Below are 25522 nucleotides of genomic sequence, written 5' to 3' on the forward strand. Positions count from 1 at the left end.
AGTTGTCTTTATTTTCCCTTTAACATGATGAGTACACCTTGGAGTTAACTAGTTCTTTGTCACATTAGTAGTTAGTAATTCTCAGGACTATTTTTTTTAAAGATAGAGGCTAGAAGGTATATCTTTGAGATCAAGAATTATTTTAAATTCATGGTTTTAGGTAAAAGGCTCTCCACTCAATAATTTTTTCTTGACTTTTCCTTCACAAAGGATGTTAACCTTTCAGTGTTCTAAACATCACTCACCTTTAGCCCAGTGGGTGTTAGCAAACTTTTATGTTTTAAACATAGTGTTTCCCCTTTGTGAGAATTTGGATGATTTAGAATGGAAAATAAATTTTTTCTTAGTCTCTGATAGTGTTTTCAGTCTAGCAATTACATTTGCTTTTCAGCCCAAATCTACTTTGTTTTCCCATGGGAGACCATACAGGCAAATGTATGATCTCAAGCAGCATCACTTGAACTGCTAACTGTTATTGGCATCAATAGATTTGGCTAGGGTTGTGGACTTAAAGACTCAGTTTCAAGAAAATACAAGTATAGCCAGTATAACTCAGATTGCTCTATATGTTGGAGTATACAAAATAAGTAATAATTAGAAATTATTATTTCTTCTGTTTTTCTTTTGATTTTGTTTCTTGATGTCTCATAAAGTCATTAACTTCCACTTGTCTAGTTCTAATTTTTAAGGATTTATTTTTTGAGTGAGCTTTTGCACCTTTTTTTCCATTTAGCCAATTATAAGGAGTTCTTTTCTTTGATGCATTTTTGTACATCTTTTTCTTTTTGGCCAATTCTGCTTTTTAAGGAGATCTTCTCTTCAGTGGATTTTTGTATCTTTTTTTTAACCATTTGGCCTGTTCTGTTTTTTAAGGCGATCTTTTTTTCAGTACTATTGTGCCTCCATCATCAAGCTGTGGTCTCTTTTATCATGATTTTCTTGCATCATTGTCATTTCTCTCCCCAGTTTTTCCTCTACCTCTCTGATTTTTCAAATCCTTTTTTGAATTCTTATAGAAATTCTTTTTTGGGGCCTGAGGTCAGTTCATATTTTCCTTTGAGGCTTTGCGTGCAGTTGCTTTGTTTTTGTTGTCTTTTTCTGAGTTTAATGGTCAGGTTTTTTTTTTTTGTTATTGTTATTTCCTTATTTTCTAGCCTATTTCCTGACTTTTAACTTTGTGTTAAAATTGGTCTCTGCTCCTGGGGTGGAGGTGGCATTATCCCAAGTTTTACATTTTTTTGTGCTACTGTTTTCAGAACTAACTCTGGGGGTTTTGTAGTTTTTTGATTCTTTCAGGGTGGTATAATGCAAGGAGAGATGTGGTCATTTTTCTCTTTGCCAGCGCTCTGGTTTGTGAGCAACTACAAGCTTGCTCTCTTTGGGCTGAGAGTTCCAGAAGCTGTCGTTGTCTAGTCAGTCACCCTCAAGGCCTGCTGCTGACTTGCTGGGATGTGACCTATGTTGGACTGTCCCAAGTGAAACAGACCTTTCCTGCCAACCTTCTAAGTTGTTTTGGGCTGGAAAGTTGTTTCACCTCATCCATTTGTTGGTTCTGTTGCTTCAGAATTAATTTTGAGGTGTTATTTTAGCTTTGTTTGGAAAGGAATTTAGGAGAGCTCAGACAAATTTCTGCCTTTACTATGCCATCTTGGCTCCACCTCTCGACCCTATTTTTTGATTGTGAACTTTATATGTAAGTTGAGCTATGTTCCCAGCATGATAGGGAGTGGACCACTGTCTTAAACTTCAGATTTTTCACATTGCTGTTTTCAGAGCTAATTCTAGGGGTTTGGAAGTTTGTGGTGCTTCACAGGTGGTGAGGTCTGGGGAGAAGTGTGGTCACTGTTCTCTGGATCTGCACTCTAGTTCTTATGTAGGAAGATCCCCTAATCTTTTTAAAAATTAATTAATTTATTTTCAGTTTTAGCAATAACTTCCATAAGTCTTAAGTTTCCTCCTCTTCCGTCTCCTCCCCGTCCCTGAGACTGCATGCAGTCTTATGTAGGTTCTATACATACATTCTTATTAAACATATTTTCACATTAGTTGTGTTGCATAGAAGAATTAAAATGAATGGGAGAAACCATGAGAAAAAAACAAAACATAACACAAGAGAAAATAGTCTGTTTCTTTATGCGTTCCAGTTCCATAGCTCTTTCTCTGGATGTGGATGACATTTTGCATCAAGACTCCTTTGAAAATCCTTTTGGTCCTTGCATTGTGGTGAAGGGCTAAGTCTATCAGAAACAGTCCTCACACACCGTGGCTGTTACTGTGTATAATGTTCTCCTGGTTCTTCTCATTTCACTCATCATCAGTTCATATAAGTCTTTCCAGGCTTTCCTGAAGTTCTCCTGCTCATCATTTCTTATAGCACAATAATATTCCATTACATTCATATGCCACAATTTTTTCAGCCATTCCCCAATTGATGGGATCCTTTAGATTTCCACCTTGGCCACCACGAAAAGAACTGCTATAAATATTTTTGTACTTATGGGAAGGAAGGTCCCCTAATCTTTTAGGACTGAAAGTGATACTGTTCCTCAGGGTCACTGATCCCTTATGATCAAAAACAACACAATTCCTCAGGGTTTCCACTCTCTCTTGACTATAAGTGTTCTTCTTTGCCTTTGAACTGTGACCCACTAGTGGGTATAGGCAATGGAGTTTCCAAATAGTGCTGTAATCTGTTTTTGACTAGTTGCCAGGTTCCCTTATTGTCTTTGACTTGAGAGCTCCCACAGCTGCTTCTGTCAACAACACCTAGTCCACAATTGGTTTTGTATCCTCGTTGGCTCTGTTACTCTAGCATTTGATTTCAGGCATCATTTTAAAGTAGTTTAGAGAGGAATTTTGAGAGAACTTGGCTGAGTGCTTTCTCTGTCATCTTGGCTACACCCCAGAAGTCTCCATCAATCATATGTTCATGGAATCTCTTTACTATTTTGCTTCATTCTGTTCTGTCAAAGAGGATGATCTTTAGACAGAAAAGAGTAGAATACCCATGCTTAAGAGGAAATGATTCCTAAAGATAGGTGAAAAAATAATATAAGGATGCCTAGGAACTCCAAATGAGTTCAGATCTGAAAGAATTTGAACATGTTATTTGCTAACTGCTGTCAGAGATCTCTGAGAATCTACTAGAGAGTAGAGAAGAGGTATTCATTGTTTTGAATGGGAAATAACGTAGATTCTACTGTCTAGAAGCTATCAATGTGAGCTCATTCTCAAGTAGAATTCATGAAACAGATGATTTGTGAGCCTTTAAAAAGTTGAGCAGTGATCACTTGAATACAGTAATGTCTCATTCCAAATAAGTCATATGCAGACTAACAGTTTCTTTTTTTTAAATAGCATTGCTAGATTGGTAGATTAGGGGAATTCTTTAGATGTTGTTCATATCTGGAATTCAGCATGATTTTTGAAAAAATCTCATGTCGCTGTGGACAAAAATGAAAAGATCTGTCTGGATAATGATATAAATAGATTGGTTTCAGAGTTGCTAGATAACTACTCCCAAAAGAGTGAACGATCTTTCTTTATTGGTTTACTGCAACACTCTGTCCTTGGTCCTGTTCGATTAAACATGTTTATAAGTAGCCAAGATGAAAACTGGAATGGCATACTTACCAAATTCATGAAGAGAAACTTAGGAGGAATAGTTAATATGTTGGACATCAGAATTAGAATTCAAAAAGAGAGTGCAGTGAAGGTGAAACTTTACATAAAGATAAATAGAAAGCTCTGTGCTTAGGCTAAAAAAAAATCAGCTGTACAGGGATAGGGAAAACTAAAGGATGGGGAAATATGGCTCAGCAGCAGTTCATCTGACAAAAGGCCAGAGTTCTGATTGATTTATATGATATGCTTATCCATAAAGTTAAGTACGATTATAGAGATGGGACTAGAGACCATATCTTCAGCTTCCTTGGTGTAGGGAAACTCTTTGTACTAATGTGAGTTGGCATCTTCTTTTCAAATGTAATATGATCATAGATTGCATTAATAACTCGCATTAGATCTAGTGCTTTAAGTTTTGTTACATTCCCATTAATCTGTGAGATAGGTAAGGCACATATAATGAGTTTTAACTGTCATTTAAAGAGACATTGACAACCCTGAGTTTTCTTTCAGTATTTAACAAAAATTAATTAAGCACATGCTAAGTGCAAGGTACTGGGATGTACAAAGATAAAATATGACTTAGTCTGTGACTGCAAAGACCTTCTCCCTCTCTGTAAAATGCCACAGCATATAAAAGTATTTGTTTAATTCAAAGGAAGAAATAATATGGGCATATAAGGGGCTCAGACAAAACCCTCCAGGAAAAATTAAAGAGAGAAAACAGTTTAAGCTGGGGAATCAGAGATATCCACACAGAGAAAAGGTGGCCCCTGAGCTGGGTCTTACAGTCAGAGGAGGGTTCTGAAAGGCAGAGATGAAGAAAGGTCACATTTCAGTGCAAATGAACAGAGGCAGGAAACAGCTATTACCTAATTTGACTAAAAAAGAGGGTCTGAAAAGGAAGTATAGTGAAATAAGTGGTAAGTTGGAGCCAGATTTTGGAGAGCTTTAAATGCCTTATCATAGAGGCACTAGAAAGGAGTGGAAGGGTTTGGGTCAGCTGAATGACATGTTTTGACTTGTGCCTTAGGAAGATTTGCTTCTATTGAAGTGCAGATAGAAGACTGGAAAGAAGAAAGCCATTTAAGAGTCTGTTATAATAGGCAAGAGGCAATGAGCACCTGAACAAGATGTATGAATAAAGAGAAGAGGAATTTTGGAGATTGCATGGGCCAGACTGGCAGCTTGTTGGCCAAGAGGTGTGGGCGGGGGAGTGGTAAGAGAAAAAGAGCCAAGGACAATTCCACAGTTGTAAACTTGTATGACTGAGGGCAAGGGTAGGTGGAAGATAATGCATTTTGTTATGAATATATTGTATTTGAAATAGTAATACAATTAGCTGATGTTTGGTAAGCACTTAGTAATGTAGGGCTTGAGTTCAGGAGAGAAATCAGAGTTGGATGTATATTGTGTATTCTTTTTGTGTCTGCATGCACACACACACACACACACACACACACACATATTAGTTTAAAAAATTGCAAAGAGGACTTGGAAAGGACCTACTAACTGTTTGGTATCTGAATGACTACCCACTAGGATTAGACTTGGTTCCAAAGGGCAAACTAGAAGCAATAGATAGAAGTTACAGAGAAGCTTGATAGAAGAAAAATTTACCAGTATTGAGGGCTGTACAAAAGTGAACGCATTGCCCTAGGAATCAGTGGAGTTCCCTTCGCTGGAATCCTTCAGTCTGTTCAAAAAAAGGTTGAATGACTACACATCACAGATGTAGAGTAGATGGATTCAACCTCAGGCTTAGGTCTGATTGTATGATCTTTCTAATTCAAATATTCCACTGTTGAAATTGAGGAAACTTTTAAAAATTGACTTAAAGGAATATGACAATTCTAATCACACATTTGAAGGTGTTTAACAAAGTTAAGTTAAACTTAATTACATGTGCCATCTGAAGTTAGAACAAGAACCAATGGAAATTATGAGGAGGTGAATTTCAATTCATGTAAAGAAAGACTTTAGGACCATTAGAGCTATTAAAAAATGGATTGGGCTGTCATGTTTAGGTAATGAACTGCTCATTCTGGAAGTGTTCAAGCAAAAATTAGATGACAAAATGTTGGTGAAGCTCTAGAAGGTATTTGATCGTCACACAAGGGTTAGATTGTGTGATCTCTAAGATCCTTACCAACACTACAATTCTAGGGTTTCATGAATAGTCTTTACTCTACATTTCTTTGTAAGGATAGCGTGCACATATACAGTGATAGCATATAATGTACACCCACACACATACATACACACACATATGTGTCTATTCACAAATGAACCGCTTTATTAACTTCAGCCAAATTTGAAAAAACAACCTCACAACAGTAAGGATTACTCTGTCAATGAAAATGTTAACACAGTTTGAAAGTGACCTATTAGAGAACAAAATTAGTATGACCATATTGATAACATGATAAATATCAATAAGTAAACAAAAATAAAAAAATATTACTAGGTACTTGTGGAAACTTTAGGCTTGAGAATTAAATTTGAAGTTCAAAGGGAGCAACAAGAGAGACTAAATAGCATTTGAGCAGAGATTATTTATCCTGCTTATTCATAATTAGAACCTAAAATCTGAATGGTTTTGAATGGTCCTAAAATTAATTTCCGCTTGGGCTGGCTCAGTGTCAGAATATGGGCTGTACTCACTGTGAAGTGCTTGGAGAGTGGAACATAGTTACCTATTAATTGGTCATTTGAATGCCTCTGAGGATGCCTTAGTGTTCTTGGAAGATTCTCCTAGATAGTTTAATTAGTGCCTGACATGACAGAGTGTAGGAATCCAGTTAAGTTTTTGTGATTATTGTAGAATAGGAAAGATAGAAGATTTTATCTGTGAAATAGTCATTTTGACAAATTCATTGTTGTTTTAGTCCTGCTGGAAAACGTAGAATGACATCCTGTTTTATTCTGTACAATGAATATTAATACCCCATGTTGAGTTTGGAGTTATGCGGTCTTCGTTAATTTCTCAGCTCTTTGTATCTGTGCCTTCTTGGGCAAAGTTTCTGGGTTTCTATTTCCATTTCCATAAAGAGAGAATTGGAAGAGATGGCCTTCACCTCTAACTCAATGATCCTAAAAATAAAATGAAAGTTTTTAGTATGGAGAGACCCAAATAATTATTATTATACACTGGTAAAATAGTTTATATTTCTTCACTTGGGAAATAGAAAGTTGAAAAAATGCTTTAAAAGTTTGCATTGCAAAGTAAGCTTAATTTTGTATTCTACTCTCGATTTGAATTTTTTTTTTTGAATTCTTAACTTTGGGTTTACAAAATCATCTTTTGTAAAACTTACCTATTGCTTTTCAAATCACTTGTCAACTTTTCCCAGAAATTAAACTTTTGCCCTTTTTTTATTGTAATCTGTAATTTTTTCTATTTTCACATAGGTATTTCTCCCAATTTTCATCCTAGTTACAGTGAAAGTAATATATTCTGCAAATATGCTTACTTTTGTAAGTCTACAATATTGTAAGCCTATCAAATGCTTATGTTTTATAGTTCACAATAGTATTTGCAAAGAAATAGCAATAATTTTGTGATTCAGTTACTTACAAATATGTGTGTATATGCACATATGCAAATAGAAATATTTTTTAAAACACAAAAATGAAATAGGTATAATTCAGTTGTTCTCTCAGATGATACATGTGTTGGTTAAACATGTACTTTCTCCCCAGATCTTGCATGTTAGAATAAAAATAGATATTAGATTTCTGCCATAGGACAAAATCTTAAAACTGTGTTCTAGAAGTAGAATAATAATTTGTTTTATGAAAGCATTTTTCTCAAAAGAAAAGTGTCAGTTACTCAGGCCCTCAGGGGGAAATGTTGAAGTTATAAATTGAAACTAGAACTGAACTGTCAGAGCAAAAATGTAGCAAAAAATTAAAATGTTAAGCAGACCAAGACTGAAAGAGAAGGGAAAACCAAGTGTGATATGTGTTAGATGCAAAAAAAGAAAGAAAAAAGAGATAAACCACAATGTTATTGAAGTTGTGAGAAATGATAAGAAGTGACATTGAAAATTGAAATGTGGTCCATGAAATTCTGTGTAATATCAAAGTAAAAATCAGTGCAATAAAAATTTTAAGCTATTATGGAAAACTTTGGAAATAGACAATTTTTCATAATAAAATTATGAAAAATGGTCATAGATTTTAATTTTATAGAAAGTAGAAGTAATCTTTAAAAGGTCAAAGCAGAGAGGGTATAAACATTTCGGAACTTTTTTTCTGTTTTATGATTGGGAAATTATTTAAATAGTTGTATTTGCTAGGTGGTCATTAACTTTTTAATCATTTCATGTACATTGGAGGCAGCATCATAATAAGAGCTGGCATATAGCTCTCTAAATTTTGCAAAATGTTTTACATTTGTGATCCCATTTTATCCTCACAACAACCTTGTGAGCTGTTATTGCCATCATTATTTTTATTATCTTCTATTAACATGTGAAGAGGCTGAGACCTAGAGAGTTTATATAGCTTGTTTAGATCATATAGCTAGTAAACCTCAGAAGCAGGATCCCAGGCCGGTCCTTCCAGTCTCTAGCCCTCTTCATTGTCCCATGCTATTTATTGTCTTCCAATCTAAGACTCATTGTATATTCAGTTGTATATTGTATATTCAGTTCAGCAAGGATTTTTAAAATTACTACATCCAATGCACTGTGCTGGATACTGAAGATAGAAAGATAGAATACTTTTCCTTAGTGGGGATGGAAGGTATACATTGTTAAGTATTATGTAAAGTAGAGGATGTTGAGGGCAGAGGAGAGAAACTGACAAAGTTCTCTAGAAAAAAAACTGAGGCAGGACAAGAGTTTCATCTGGGAGGGTGGAGCTCCAGTTTGAATTAAAAAAGCTCTTAATTTACAAATATGGATGGTATTGAATCAAGTTCAATGTGATCATATGCTGTATATAAATGACCTGGCTTTTTAAGAGAATGACAATTGGAGAATAATAGTTGGAGGAGTAGAATATCCCTCCATTTAGCACTTCTTGTATGTATAAGACTGCTAGAACGTGGGTGAAATGCATAATTCAACCTGCTTTCACATAACTTGTGTACTAGAAGCTGGGGAGATACAGTGAATTCAGCAATAGGCATTTTGACAAATATACAATAACTTGTGAAATAAATACATTATTTATATTAGAGAGGCATGAAGAATATTATAAGAATTTAGAGAAAGGAGAAGATCATTTACACCTGGGAAGTCAAATAAGTGGCATTTGAGCTGGGTAAAGCTTCACAAACAGAAATGAGAATTGTCAGTAAAGAGCTCTTCACTGGGAAGGACAGGGAGGGTTTTTACTTTTCTCAAATGTGTGTGTTAGTGAACATAACCTTGGCCCAGTTAGCTGAAGCCAAGTATAGACTGGGCATAGTGCAGGAGATTTAGAACTAAGGAGTAAACTTACGATACCCTGAATAAGTTAAATATAATAGGCAAGTATAAGTAGTCACATAATTTTGTGTTTTTGAGGATCTTTTTTTCTATTCACTTATTCAGCAAGCATTCCATATTTATTTCATTCAGGATACTGCTGCTTCCCTTTGAAATCTTGCACTACCTGGGCAATTTTCTGTGATTATAAATTATGTGAATTACATTGTTTTGCTTTTGGTTAAATGAGTAGATTTTTTTTTTAATTAAAAAAGCACCAATGAACTCCTAGCTTCACTAAGTATATGGTTGTAGCTAATAATAATGTCTTTAAGTTATTCGTGCTTGAAAAAATTTTAATCATTCACTAGACCTGTGCTGAGCCTATCATAACCATGTCTCACCATTTACCTGAGATGATGGATCATAGCCAAGGAGGAAATAACAGATCCCTAGGATTGTCCTGAAATTTCAGCTTCTTAGTTGTGATAGCAGGAGAAAATACCTAATTTGGAGAAATACTTTACTTTTTAATTAACTTTCTGACATATCTGGATAGAAAAGTATTGAAAAGGATAAAGAAAAATTTGTAGTACAGAATGATATATTTTACGGCTTAAATTAACTCGCTATTTTTAGCTCATCCATAAGCTGTCCTGCAGCATATATCTAACTCGGACTTGGTTGTACGTTATTCAGCCTGTTGTTAATCACATTAGTTATGGTCACTAATTCACCCCAGTTTTTTCCCAACCATTTTGGCTGTTAACTGACTTCTATATCATGACCCCATTTCCTTCTCCCCAACTTACTGTCTCTTCTTCTACTTATGTACTTTCTGGTCTTCAGATATCCCCAAATTAGGAGAGTTTTTAGAGTTTTGAAGACTTTCAAAATGTTTTTTAAATTTTTTTCTAGTTTTAAAAAGAAATTCATAGTTCTTTCATTGTAATTTCAGCTTTTGTTATCTAATCAGTTTCTTCACCACATTAAAATCTAGATGTATTTTTTCCTTTCTCTTTTGGGAAAAGTTTTAGGCATAAGTTAGTGGATGGGCAGAAGAAGAATGCTGGTAGACTTACAAACAATATGGACTTTTGGAGTTTCCTAATCACTGCAAAGGAAATATTCTTAGCTGTATGACTGATCAGATATGACAAGGCAGCCTGGAGTGGTACGTAGGGCACTGGACTTATAGTCAGGAAGACCTGGATTCAGATCCCTCACCAGAAACTTCCTATGTGATCCTGAGTGAGATATTTAACCTTTCTAGGCCTTGCTTTCCTCATCTGCAAAATTAATAGGAGAGGAAGAGGATTTGATGGCCTCTAGGTTCCCTTCTATCTCTAAATCTATAATTCTGTGAAGGTTAGATTTTATTCTGATATTTTTGTCTCTTGGTCAAAGAAATTGGTGTGGGGGACAGGGCAAGACTTGTTGTATCAGTCTTCCTACCATGAAAACTTCCTCCACCAATACAGATAAGCAACTCATCTGTGGTTTATAATCAGAGAATTGCTTGGAATGATAAAAGATTATGTGACTTGCCCATGGTCACAGTATATCAGAGACTACCTCAGTTCTTCCTGACTGAAGCCAGCTCTATATCCATAAGGCCACACTGCCTGTCTGATCAAAATTTTTTCTTATTCACTGAGAAATTTTGAGTGATCTGAGAATGGTACCTGGAAAGAAAATTTTTTTTCTTAAATGTTAACATTTTATTATTATTTTTGCTTTTTATGAACCAGAGGGTGACAGGATTTTTTTAGTATATCCTTTTATAGAACCAGAGAATCTCAGAATTAGAAAGAAACTTGGAAGTTACTTTGTATCTTTTGGGGATTTATGACATCCCTAACCAGCAGTCATCTGTCTTCTCTTGAAGACTTTCTGTAATGGATAATTCCCAGGGTAACCCATTCCGTTTTTGTATTGCTTTAATTATTAGGAAGGAGAGAATGCTAAATTTGAAGTCAGTGGACTGAATTAAAATCCTCTTTAAAAAAAAAAATCCTCCCATAATACCTGTGTGACTTTGGGTAGTCTCTTACCCTTTCCTGTGCCTTAGTTCCTTCATCCAAAAATAAGGATGTTAGACCATTTGTCCTCAGAAGCACCTTTCAGTCCAAATGTAAGTCCTTATATTGGGCATCTGAATCTTCTCTCTATTGCTTCTCTTTTTTCTCTTTGGGTCTAGATAAAGTAATTCCAATGCTTCTTCATGGCAGGCTTTCAAATACTGAAGACACGTAATTGTATCAACAAACAAAATAACAGGTAGTTATTAAGTACCGACTGTGTGCAGTACATTGTATTAGATGATAAGGAAGATACAAGGTTTAGATAAGACACTAAGGACTTACCCTCAAGAAGCTAGTCTAGGAGGGAGCATGAGTCACCAGCATAGATGTAAGACACAGGATTACATAATTTAATAAAGGCATTTGCCAGTTACAATACAAAAGGCTGTGTCTCTCCCAAAGATTTTTCTCTTCTCCAGACTGAACATCCCTAATCATTCAGTGATTTGACATAACCTTGATTATGACTCCTTTGGACATGAGTTTGTTAGTACTTCAACTGGGCGCTGAGTATGTCAAATTTCTCAGGGCTACAGAACTATTTGCTCTCTCTTTTTGCACATTTCTTCTTGTTATCCGTTTTGGCTGCTGTATCATGCTGCTGAGTTTAATTCATTTGCAGTCCACCAAAATTCTTGGGTCTTCTTCACAGGAATCACTATCTAGGCAGCAGTATCTTCCATGGTGTGCTTGTACAATTGATTTTTTTCTTAAATGTTACTTTTGAACTATTAGACAAACATTAATATTTCCCTCTACAAGGAGCAAAAAATTATATTTACATTCTCTCCTTCATCTTGATTTTAAACATAAAAAAAGCATTTCTGTTCACATAGCAAAACCCCAAAGCAGACTCCATGTGATACTGTGAATCTTAACTAGATAGATAAATTCTACACTTTACTTTGAAAAATGTCCTACTTGTTAATGTAATCCCTTCCCTTCTGTTCATTTAAAAAATATTTTGGTGCCTTCTTTGTCAACAGTTTTGTTAATTTCTCCAAATCAACTTCATCCTCCTCCAATTAAAAAGAAAAGAGAAAAGGGAGGAGAAGACTGGAAATAATGTTTAACAAATAAGCACAGTTAAGAAAAATACACACAGAGACCAGGGCCAGTCTGCACCTTGTGTATATTACTTCTGTCGGTAGGTGGGTTCATTGTTTCTTTGTGGATATGGTTGGTTAATGCTTTAATCAAAGCTCTTAAATCTTTTGATGTTGTTTTTCTTTACCGTATTATTGTCCTTGTGTAAATTGTTTTCTTGATTCTGTTCATTTCACTTTGTATCAGTTCATACTATCCTGGATTCTCTGAAATAATTTCTTTCATCATTTCATGTGGAACAAAATATTCTTCACTATAGCCAACAACTTATTCAGCCATTCCCAAATTTTGTCTGAGAAGTAATTTAAGATACCCCCTTAGATTCTAGTTCTTTTCTTTATCTTTCCACATTTAATTCCCCCATCAGAATTAGGAAATTTATTTTTCTTGTGACTGTTCCCTCCCTGTGTTTTAGAGAGGTTTGAAAAGTTAAGGGGGTCAGAAAAATAGTCCTTCAACCTATTGGTTATATGAGCTGGATTCCTCATGCAGACATTTCCAAATAGTCCCAAGTATACTACTGTACTAGCCTAAACATCTCTGTTGTTTCCAGAAAGATACCAGGAGAGATATTTCCAGATGCCTTGACAAAATTCAACAACATATATTAAGTACCTACTCTGTGAAAAAGTGCTGTGCTTGGTATTAGGAATTTTGTTGTGGCTTAGTTGTTCAGTTGTCTACAGAGCCCTGGTCCTGAGTCTGTCTTGACATCTTCTTAACTAATTGCTAGGTGGTGTGATAAATAGTGTTGGGCCAGGAGTCCAGAGTATCTGAGTTTAAATATGGCCTCAGCTGCTTCCTAGGTGTGTGACTCTGGGCAGGTCACCCTCTATTTGCCTCAGTTTCCTCATATGTAAAAATGGGGATAATAATAGCACCTACCTCCCAGGGTTGTTGTAAGGATTAAAAGAGATAATAATTGTAAAGTGCTTAGCACAATACCTGGCATGTAGTACTTACTATTTAAGTGTTAGCTATTATTATTATTATTAACATAACTCTCCATAGTCTCTTTTTCCCTTTATTTTCTGGACTTTGCTTCAGTGCCTCAGTTGCCTTCTTTCTCTGGACATATGGCCCCCTTTTTTCAATTTTGAAATTGGATTTTGAGCAAGGGCACAGACCAGCTGTCTTTTATTCTCCAAACTCCCTGTCAACATGTCTCCAATGGGGACATGCCCTTCTTCCCATTATCTTTTACATGTTACCTTTCCCCATTAGGATATAAGCTCCTTTAAGGCAGGGACTGTCTTTCTTTCTGCTTACACTTGTATTCCCAGTGCTTAGCATAGTCCCTGGTCATGCTCAGTGTTTAATAAATGCTATATTCCAGATGTGGTCAGTGTAAGGCTGGTAGATAGTAATACTGTCATTTTCCTAACTCTAAGAACTCTACTTTTGGTAATTCAACTTATGATCATGTTAGTCTGGCAAACATATTGAATTTTCAAACACTAAGATGAAAGGAAGCAACAATTATTTATTAAGAAAGGCAGTGTGTCTGTGTATTTATTTTTGCATGAAGACCTTGAGCTATTTGTGTTGCATACCAGGAGGCAGGCTGTAGTCCCTGTTTTTGCTCCAGGATCTTGGGCTCCTTTGCCAGAATGGTTTGAGAGCTGCCTGAGTGCACAGTCCTGGCTGCCCCAGCTTCTTTCTGGGTCCAGTGCAATAACTGTTGGCTCTTGCCCATGAACCCCTGCATGATGGTCAGGAAATCTGGCTCCATTTTAGCTTCTGATTTCTCCCATTTCCCTACATGGAAGCAGAAAGTTTAAATCTCAAGGGCAGTGGATGGAAGAAGATTCTAAACTGTACCTCAGTGTACAAATCTTACATCCTCTGTATCCAATGAACATCATTATTGTCATTTTCATACCACTACTACTACTACCACTAATGCTACCATTTTACTATAGCCACCACCATGAGTACTGCTACTATTACTGCTACTACTACTACTACCCCACCATAGCTACCACTACTACCACCACCACCACCACCACTTCCATTCTACCACAGCCACCACTGCTACCACCACTACTACTTCCACTACTACCACCCCACCACAGCTCCTTCTACTACTACCACACCACCAGTGCTACTACTACCACTAATACCACCATCACTATGCTACTATTACAAACACTAATGCTGCCACCATCACCACCATTAGTACTACTACTACCACTACCACTGCCACCACCACCATAGCAACCACTGCTACCACTACCACCACTATGACCACTATTACTATCCCACGACTACCACTACCACTATTAACACCACCAGTACTATTATTAATATAGTAGTACTACCACTACTGCTACTACTACCATTTCTACCCCACCACAACCACCACCACCATTATCTCTATCCCAATACAGCTATTACTGCTGCCACTGCTGTCACCACAACTACCATTAGTACTACCACTACTACCTTGCTACTATTACCACCACTTCACCACAGCTTCTACCACTACTACTTTACCACTATTGCCTCTACTGGTACTACTACCACTAATGATACCACCCTTACTACACTACTACTGCAAACACTAATGCTACCACCATCACCACCACCACCACCACTACTACTACTAACTTTCCTGTAATGCTTTAAGTTTAGCAGAATGTTTTATATATGTTATCTCATTTGATTCTCATAGCAATCTTATGAAGTCGGTCCTATTATTATTCCCATTTAATATGTGGGAAAACTAACAGGTCACTTACCCAGGTCTATATAGCAATCAAGTGTATGAGGCAGGATTGAGATTCAGGTCCTGTTGGCTGCAAGTGTAGCAGCCAGTGCAGTTAGTTGTCCTTGTGGTGTAGGGTGTGTCTGAACATACCACCTTCTCCCTCCAAATCATCACTTCTTTTTGGTCCAAAGGGAAATCATAATTTGACTAGAAGAGGGCATGTGTGACACAAGAATATGTTATTTGTGTGGTTTTTCATTGGCCCTGCAAGAAAAACTTTGCATGACCTCAAGCCAGTCGTTGAGAAGTTCCTTCTTGCTTTCACACTTGCTAAAGCTTAGATCCTGCATTCACCATGCCTCTTGCTGCTGTCGGGCAAAGAAGGCAAACAGTGTTATTTGTTCTTGCTTTTCACTCTTCCAGGCCCCCTTCCCACAGAGGACATTTATTGTCTGTTGGTGTGCTTGTTAGTCACTGCTTATGGAGCTGGTTTTCCTATAATTAGCAGATTCTCAACAGTACCCTATTGCGAACAATAGCCTTCCTTTGCTACATCCCTGAGCATGTCCCCTGAAGAAATCCAACTTTAACCTGTTCGTTTTTCTTCCTTTTTCTGCGTAGTGCAGGCACTAGAGTCTTGTTCTCCTGGCCTAAAGTCTCCTTTTAAACTGCCATATGCTAAAATCATTTTACTCTTCTACATTGATCATTTGTTTAGCTTCTTACTCCAGAATATCTTAGATACCATTAGAGATGTATGTTACTTTGTAAAAATGAAGTTTGGAAAGACTTAATTCCGATCAGTTCAGTGATCAACCATTATTCCAGTGGACTGGTGATGAGTAATACCCACCCACTCCCTGATGAGAAGTGATGGACTAAATATACAGAGCAAGACGTGAAAATTTGTTTTGCTTGATTATTCATATTTGTTTAAAAATTCATGGTACAAGTTTAAGAATGCTGCATCTTATTTACTGTTGTTATACAATGCATGTTTATCTATTGGAATGATTTAATATAAACTGCTACAGAAGACACTGTAAAATTCATCTGGGATTATACCTCCATTCAGGAATATAGTCTCCAGATTTTAAAGGTCCAATCAATTTTTGTACTCAGTGCCAAGCTGACTGATGATTTTAGCTCACCAGATTTGTATCTTGCTGCTAATTCTGCTTTCAGACCTAGTTTTGGGGGAGGGACAAAAGCAGTGGTAAAGGAGCAAAGGATGAGGGGGACATCAATAGTTATGAATGAAATTTGTGAATATAGATAGGGCTGTCCCTCATCTTTAGACAGAGTTTGGAGCCATTGCTTAAGTGCAAAACAAACAAACAAAAAAACCAAAACCAAATACTCCCAGAACTAGAAGGCTGGTACTTAGTAACCAAGAAAGATGTTTGGCAATTACTGACCAGTTTTACAGAGAGTTTTAAGTCTGTTATACCTCAGTTTTAAGTCTAGTAGACATTTTGGAAATCATGAATTTTAATGGATTGGGGAACAAACATTTATTAAGTACCTACTGTATATCAGGCACTTTACCAAGTGCTTCATAAATATGAATTTCTTTTGGTCTGTCTCAACTACCCTGGGAGGTAGGTGCTATTATTATCCTCATTTGGTAGTTAAGGAAACTGAGGCAAACAAGGGTAAAGTAACGTGATTAGAATCACACAGCTACTAAGTGTTGTAAGAAATCAGAGTTTAAATCCAGCCTCAGACACTTGACTCTGGGCAAGTCACTTAACTTCTGTCTGCCTCAGTTTCTTCAGCTGTAGAAAAGGAATAATAATAGAAGTACCTTCCTCTAGGGTTGTTGTGAGGATCAAATGAGGTAATATTTATAAAGCTCTTACTTCAGTGCCTGGTACATATTGGGTACTATGTAAAAGTTAGCTTATTATTATTAAGTAAATGTTGAAAAGATTAGAAGCATAGGAAGGAGTAAGATACTGCAGTCTGAAATACAAAAGAGTTAACATTGAAAATTCCTTTGAGACCTAGCTTAAGTTCTTTTGAGACTTACCTTCTACATGAGACCCCTCCTGATACCCCCTCAGCTTCAAGCACCCTCCTTTCCAAAACTATCTCAAATTAATTTTCTTTTGTAAATACTTAGAAGTTCACTTTTATCTCATTCCTAACCCCCTTTCAAAGATAAACTCCAGGGTAGGATCTGTTTTCATTCTAATCTTTTTATATCCACTGCTTAATTCCATGCCTGCACATACTAGGCACTTAATAGATACTTTTTGATTGATTGGTATCTATGCCTGGAATATTCTGCTTCCCCCTCTTTGCCCACTGAATTTCTGTACATCTGTCAAAACCCAAGGCTCAAATGCCATTGCCTCCATGAAGTCTTCCTTTATCTCTTTAATAAATCATAACTTCTACCCATTACCGCCTGTTAGTAGCTCTTTGCGCCTCTCTAATGCTCTCATTGTTTTGTATTAGTCCCTTATGTATATGGCCCAGTACCGTATACATTTCTTGCATCCAGGGATCCTATTTAATCTAATCTTAGCACAACTCTCTGCATAATAATAAACATATTGAATGAATGTTGTTATTGAATTGAATTTTAGCAGCACAAATTAAGACTGTTAATTTGGTATATATATATTTGGGCTGTAGTGTACAACTCACTTTCCTTCTAAATAAATAATAAAGTTATCAAGTAACTTTCCTTTTTCCCCTATCTCCCACCCTAGAGATGACTACCATTAGACACAAATATGTGTATATAATGTGTATGTGTATATATATTTGTGTGTGTGTGAATCCATACTATACATACTTCTATTTATCAGTTCTTTCTCTGGATGCAGATAGCATATTCCTTTGTAGTTAATTTGGGTATTTATAACAGTCAAAATGACTTAGTCACTCAAAGTTATTCTTAAAATAAAATATATGTATATATATATATGTAAGATTCTCTTGGTGCTGCTCATTTTGTTTTTCGTTATTTTGTGCAAGTCTTTTCATACTTTTCTAAATCATTGAGTTCATCATTTTCTTGTAGCACAGTAGAATTCCATCATAATCATATACCACAACTTTTTAGCCATTCCTCACTTGATGGGCACGACTGCAATTTCCAGTTCTTTGCCACCACAAAGAGAGCTGCTATAAATATACATGTAGGACATGTAGTTTCTTTTCCTTTTTCCCTAATCATCTTGGGAAACAGACCTGTTAGTGGTGTTGGTTGGTCAAAGGCTATAGGCAGTTTTTTAACTCTTTGGGCATAATTTCAGATTGCTCTCCAAAATGTCTGGGCCAGTTTACAGTTCTACCAACAAGTGAATTAATGTCCCAATTTTTCCACATCCCCTCTAATGTTTGTCACTTTCCCTTTCTGTCATTTAATTCAATCTGGTAGGTAAAAATGATATCTCAAGGTTGTATTAATTTGCAATTCTCTAATCAGTAGTGATTTAGAGCATTTTTTTCATATGACTATAAATTTCTTTGATTTCTTCAATGGAAAACTGCCTCTTCATGTCCTTTGACCACTTATCAATTGGAGAATGTCATATTCTTTTAGATTTGACAAAGTTCTTTATATCTTTGAGATGAGACCCTCACCTGAGAAACTGTCTATAAGTTTTTTTCCCCAATTTTCTGCTTTCCTTCTGATCTTACCTACATTGATTTGAGATTTTGTTAATATTTAACAGTCTATATAAAATTCAAGTTAAATGATTAGTGTAAACAGGCCAACCTTTAAACTCTGTAGTCACTTAAGAATGCAGTTCTGAATTACTGTTTTTTTAGAACCTATTTGATTTGGGGACCCTATTTGAAATTTTTTTCTTCAGAAGCAAAAATGGTCCTATATGTAATGATTCAGCCTTTTTTTTCACTCTTAAAAACGATGAAACCTCAAATTTTTAACATTCTTCTGTAGAATTTATAAAATTATGATGGTAAAAAAGAAAATATTCATCTTTGACCCTTTTAATATTAAAATTCTATTATGAGGTTAAGTGTTGACGGTGAAAATGTGTATAATTTGTATGTTTTCTTAACTGGCTGAAAATGTTGGTAAAAGTTGATGTACCTGACTTTTTGTTTTTAATGTTTATGATCTAGACCCAAGGATTGTTGGCGTATTTCGGTAACTTTCGTCTCCTTGCAGAATTTTCAAATCCTTTTGTGAATCAGCGGTAGGTTATTGATGTTGTTAAGGATTTTTAAAGTTGGCTGTGGTAAACCATTTATTTTTTGTAGAAAATGATGTTCCACTAACAATAAATAAATTGAAAATTGTAAAATATAAAGTAAAACAAAAAAGTAAAAAAGAAGATGCATTTTAAAAATAAATGATATTCCATTGCCCTGGTTCCTCCGTCTCTAAAATTATTATTCCAGTACTACCTGGGGCTCACTGTAATGTAACTTGTAATGCATAATGAAATTAAGCACTATATATCATGAGTTCTGTTTTGGAGCTTTCTAAGTGATCTAATTACTGTAGATAAAAAGCACTTTACAGGTATTAGAAACTTTTTCATTTATTACCTAGCATAGTACCTTGCTCACTGAGCACAATCTATAAACATATACTGAAAAAATTATCTCATTTGCTAGGGCAATATAATATTATATTCCTTGCGTGCAAGACTCTGAGTATCATAATTTTGAGGAAGGCAATCTTTGCCAAATCCAAGAAGATTCCACAGAAAGTATGACTCAGCACCATATATTTCCTAAGACACTATGTTTTTGTTTTTGTTTTTTAACACATGATATACCCATCCGTGGGGCAGCTAGGTTGCATAGTAGATAGAGTATTGAACCTGGAGTCCGGAAGACTCATCTTCTGGCCTCAGAGACTTATTAGCTGTGTGACCCTGGGCATATCACTTATCCTTGTTTGCCTCAATTTCCTCATCTGTAAAATGAGCTGGAGAAGGAAGTGGTAAACCACTCTAGTATCTTTGCTAAGAAAACCCCAAATAGGGTCACAAGGAGTCAGACATGACTCAACAACAACAAAGATGGGGAAACTGAGATTTAGAGATGTCACATAACTTATGTATGACCACACTGCTAGTTAGTCTTAGACAGAGGATTGTAGCCCAAATCTTTCAACCTCAATACCACTACATGACTCTACTCTAGCTCTCTAAGAAGACCTGGCCCTTTGTGGAGTCCTGAACAAGTCATTTACTAGCTATCAGATCAGGCAAATCACCGAAGCTTGATCCTCAATTTTGTCATCTACCAAATAGTAAAAATTACTATCCTTTCTTCACCAGGTCATTGTGACTTGCCTTTGTTTACAAAATATGATTCTGTAGATGTGAATATTTTGCTAAAAACTTCTTTGTCTGTTCACCTTCCAAGTGAAGTTATCAACTATTTATTAAGCTCCTGCTATGTGCCAAACATTGTACTATATGCTGGGGATACAAAGAAAGGCAAAAAACAGTCCCTATTTCTAAGGAGCTAATAGCTTTAAGTGTGAGTTAATATGCTAATAACCAAGTACAAAAAGACACAAGAAAAATTGGAGATAATCTCAATGGAATGTGTGGAATTAAGAAAGACTTCTTGCAAAAGGTGGTATTTTAGCTGAGACTTGAATGAAATTGGGAGGCAGGGACAAGGATAGAGAGAATTCCAGACATAGGGGGCAGCCACTGAAAAATGCATTGGGGAGGTAGAATGTTTTGTTTCAGTAACAGTAAGGAAACTGGTGACAGAGTATGTATGTGGAGGGGGAGAAAGGTGTAGAAAAAGACTGGAAAAGTAGAAGGGGTCAGGTTGTGAAGCTCTTTAAAAGCTAAAAAGAATTTTATATTCGTTGCTGGAGGCAATTGGGAACCGCTGAAGTTTATTGAATATTTAAATAGTTGCCCTTTATCACATATTTTTTTCTTTTCATTGTTTTTAAACCCTTACTTTGAACTTTCCAGTTTAGTGTAGGTGCTAGTAATGTGTCTGTTATATTTAATATCGATATCATACATACAATTTTTTTTCTTAAAACAATGATATAAAAGTTGGCAAAATTAGTATGGGCACATATTTGTCATGTAGAGTGGATCAAAACCCACATTGCCTTCTAATAGCAAACTTAAAAGTGTCCGCCTTTATTGCATATTACCCATGACATATAGATTTAGTTTAATAAATATTTTTATTTTTCAGGTGGTTCCTTGAAGTCCTTGGATATCCCAAGTCTTCAAAAGCTAACATCATCAATGGCATACTCATGACAGTGGTGTTCTTCATTGTAAGGATTGCAGTCATGTTTCCTTTCTATAGTCATATGTTTTCTGTATTTGGAACAGAAGGTTTCTACAGACTGGGATTGGTAGCCCAAAGTGCCTGGATTGGTTGCTGTGTTGTTTTAGATGTAATGAATGTGATGTGGATGATCAAAATTTCAAAGGGATGCCTCAGAGTCATCTCTCTCATAAGAAAGGAGAAAACCAACAGGAGTCATCAAAATGGGAAACTTGACTAAAAATGGCACACTAAAAACAAGCTACTTCATTACAACCTAACATTTGTGCTGATATGTGCTGATATGACAATTCTTGGCATGGTCTGTGCTTCTTTATTAATATTTGCTATTCAAGATATCCATGACAACATCTGTTTTTAACTTTAGGAAAGAAAAACTAAGAGTAGCTTTTATTCCAAGACATCTTTTCAGCTTTCCAGCTGCCTTATAAGCATGAATACAACTTTAGGAGTTTAAAGAACAATTTACAAATACAATGGAGATTCTTCAGAAATGTATTACTTGCACTAGCATTTTTTTCACCACGAAAAGATGGCTGTGTTCATGTGTGTGGTGCACCTCATTTTAACTGGTTAATTCTGTCAACAGAATTTAAATGACCTTTAACTCTCTTTTCTATCAGTGTTTTCTTGGCAACCACTTGTATGGGGCTTGGCTTCTATATTGTCAATATTAACTAAGGGTCTTTGGGACATGAAATGGTGACTCTAGCACAGCTTATCCATTTAAATATTAGGATGAAGTACTTTTGCTTCATTATATATATCTAATTGGCTTGGTCATGGGAAATATTTCTTGTATTGTGAGATTTTTTTTAAACATATGAGGATTTTGTACATATGCTCTTTTTATATTTTTCCCTTGTTTATCATGTCTGATTACATAACATTTGGGTTACTCGATAACCAAATTTGGGGATTGGCTGAAATAAAAAACGAACCTTCATTTCAGAGGTATTTTAACAACTTGGGATTTCTTAATTCCCGTTTAAAACCTGCATTCACATTCTGTCCTTCCTGATGGAAGAAATCCATGTTATTAGAAAACTTATTTTCCCCCTTTTTCTTAATAATTGACTTCAAGAGAACTGTCTTACAGTTTTCTCTAGAACTGAGCACATCCTTCCTTGATATATGTTGCTGAGAGAAGAGATTTGGGAAAAAAGGCAAAACAAACAATCAACCAGTATTTAACATTAGTACACGTGTCAGAAGGACATTCCAAATGTGCCCATTCTAGTATTTTAGCTCTGTCTCATTTTGTTAATCCCTCCAAAACTTCCAAATATTTGTTAGCATCTTTATGACAAGATATACTAATGTTCACCTGCATTCTTATTTTACTATCAGAAAGTAAAGCCTTTCATTTCATGTGGTCATTTACTAAGGAAAGCTATTAAACAGCGTTTTTAAACTTTTTCTTTCTTTAACATTTTATCCATTTATTACTGGAGTCTATTTTTATATTACAGTAAGAACTGACATAGACCTAATTAAAAACTTCCAAAAGAGAGGAATTATTTCTCTAAAAATGTCAGTAGGCAGTTATGTGGTCAGAATAAAAGGATGACTTGTGAAGAAAAATGCTGATTTTGGTGCCTGTTCTCCCTCTCCATCTACCTTGCAGAAGATAAATGATTCTCTTGTGGTTTGCAAAAATCTTTGCTTCATTTAGTGCCCAATAGTCATCAGTTCCAGAGGTCGTCTTGTGCATTATGATATCTATCAGATGCTTGAGGTAGACCATTTATCTTCTTTTTTAAAAATACCCTAAAACTATTTCAGGGTTTTTGTTTAATATTTTTATAGAGTTGAGACCCATTGATATGTAGACAGTGCTTTTCAAGTTTTGTTTTTGTTTTCATTTGGTCTAAATGACAAAGGATGATAATGTAATTATGTACATGTATTGATTATCAGTATTATCACTTTATCACATGCATGTAAAAGAAAATAGTTTATTTGCTGAAAGCCTGGTGGCTGAATTCTGTTGTTTTTGGTTTACCTTTGAAAGGAAAATACTGTTTTTATCCAACCAAGGATTTACATCAGGGACTAAGTGAATCTTTTAATTAAAACAAAAAAGATTTCTTTCAGGTAGGTTTCTAATTTTGCACCAAATGACTTTCACTGGAATAGAACTTTCACTGTTCATAGTAGGATGAAAATTGCATTTTGGCTTGTAAACAACCTGAAATAGTCAGTAATGAGTTACTAAATGAAACCAAAGTTGTTTTTTTTCCTATTTGATTCATTTGTCCAGTCTGTAAGTCATAAAGCCTTTTGAAGAAAAAAACTTAAACCATGTAGTTAAATTTATTGGCATTTATTTATTTTTAAAACTATTAACATTAATTTTGTCCTTAAAATTAATAGCACACTGTAACAACACACAGCACCTTGCACATAAACAGTCAGTTGTCATCTTCGTGATTTAGATGGAGACATAAGACAAATATTTGTCTCATCCCTACCTTTCTGACAAACATGCTGCTTTGGAACTACATTCCTTTAGATTGAAATAAATTTTGAAATAAAGAACTAAGCTCTTTAGATATCTTTTTAGTTCTGAACATAGAGATTAAAAAGCTGCTTAAGATAAAGACAGTGTAAATTTAATATTTTGATATTCAGTGCAGTATTTCCACCAAAATTATTCACATTGTGACTGTCATATATCTTTCATTAGCATAAGTACCTCAAATATAAATCAATTTTAACTGTTATTTTAGATTAAGCTATTTTTGCTTACGTTAACCAAATATTTATTATTTATGTTTATTACATATAATTTATCATTAATTCCTTAATTTTAAAATCTAACTCATTTTCAGTTTCATTGCTGATATAAAACACATGAAATGAAAGGCTAATTTAATAACTTGAAATTCACAGTTCTCAGAAAATATATTTCCTCAGTCTTAGTTGTACTGTCATTATTCTGATGGTTTAATGGCTGGGAGGATACCTCTGGTTAAGAGATGAGTCATCTTAGCTACTAAATATTCTAACTAGATGGATCTTAGATGAATCTTTTAGGGGTTCTAATATTGGATATATAATTCAAATAGTTTTCAAAGTACAGCAAATTTTCTAACAACTTTTTTTGTAGGAAATTAATTGCATTATTGGTAACTTGATATTACCAAAACTGAAACTTTGAAACTGCAACTTTAAAAATCAGCAGAAAATTTCATTACGTAAGTTCAATTAATTACTTATGTGATTGTCCATGCAAGATCAGAGTTAAGTATTAGCTGTGTTAAGTAATTAACATAATTAAGTATTTTCTTTGGGCAAATGAAAGTATTAGGAGTTTAAGTTTGCTTTCTTACATATAAAATCCTCTTAGTGAAGAATGTTTGCTACTGTTTAAAATTCAGCATGATAGGGTACAGGATGTTTATGTAAGATAGGGAAAGTTCTTTAGTTTGTTTTCAGTTCAGCTGCTAAAAATATGTAACATTTATGGAGAAGTCCTGCATTAAAAGAGATATAATAGTTACATGCCTTGATCAACTTTAAATAACTTTAAGTGGCTTAAATGTACTGTGCAGAATTCAGTATGGTCTTAAAGGTCTAGCTAAAATTTACATAGTTTACAACAAACATTTAAATTAAACTCTTTTCTAAAATTTAAAAAGAAATTTGACTCGAAGTACATTTTTACTAATGTAGGTTTTTAAAAAAATATATTTAGGCTTAAAATTTGTATAACTTCTTTGAAGTATGTGTGGAGTTTTGGTGGTATAGTCACCAAAAAATTGACCTTCATTTTTGAGAAAAGGTGACTTCAGTGTCATTTGCAAGATTAGTTTATAGGGCATGTAACCTAAGAGTTACCCAATAAAAGTATGTGTGGGTAGGTATTGCTGTGGTTTCCAAATGTGTTCTTCTAGTTCCTAGAAGGAAATTTGCTATGTCCAAAAGGTAGTTGTCTTACTGGGGATATTTAACATAAGTCACTTTAAATATTTTTTTAAATTTTTTTTTTTAATGTTTTTTAAAATTGCAATTCCCCCAAAGCAAAAGTTTGAAAGTAGTAGTTCTAAGCTGGCTAACTTGAAAATATGTCTATAATTGGTAATAGCATTTGTTAACAGTGATTCAGCACAGAACATGGAGTTGTAGACTTAAGGTTCTATTAAGAAACAAATGAAAAACATGGCATCAGAAGAGTAGTCATGTTGTCCAGCTGGTGCCTCTAGATACCCACACACAAGTGTGCGCACATACACACACACGCACATGCACACAGACACATACACATCCTGAAGTAAGCTAGAGCAACTAATGCTTCACCAGACCTC

At 35.2% G+C, this 25522-nt stretch overlaps 1 protein-coding gene across 2 annotated transcripts in view; it reads left to right on the forward strand.

Moving 5' to 3' along the window:
• The window catches only part of TLCD4 (TLC domain containing 4), a 72588-nt gene extending 49957 nt beyond the window's left edge, over nucleotides 1–22631 (forward strand). The window contains exons 7-8 of one of the 2 annotated variants that reach the window (XM_072644071.1): nucleotides 19050–19123; nucleotides 21114–22631. In XM_072644071.1, coding sequence (XP_072500172.1) covers nucleotides 19050–19123; nucleotides 21114–21432 — 393 coding nt within the window. In that variant the 3' untranslated portion in view covers nucleotides 21433–22631. The remainder of the gene's footprint in view (nucleotides 1–19049; nucleotides 19124–21113) is intronic. The other variant, XM_072644072.1, reaches the window with a different exon arrangement.
• Nucleotides 22632–25522: the final 2891 nt, after the last annotated feature.

The sequence above is a fragment of the Notamacropus eugenii genome, chromosome 2 (genome assembly GCF_028372415.1).
Source record: "Notamacropus eugenii isolate mMacEug1 chromosome 2, mMacEug1.pri_v2, whole genome shotgun sequence".
NCBI lineage: Eukaryota > Metazoa > Chordata > Mammalia > Diprotodontia > Macropodidae > Notamacropus > Notamacropus eugenii.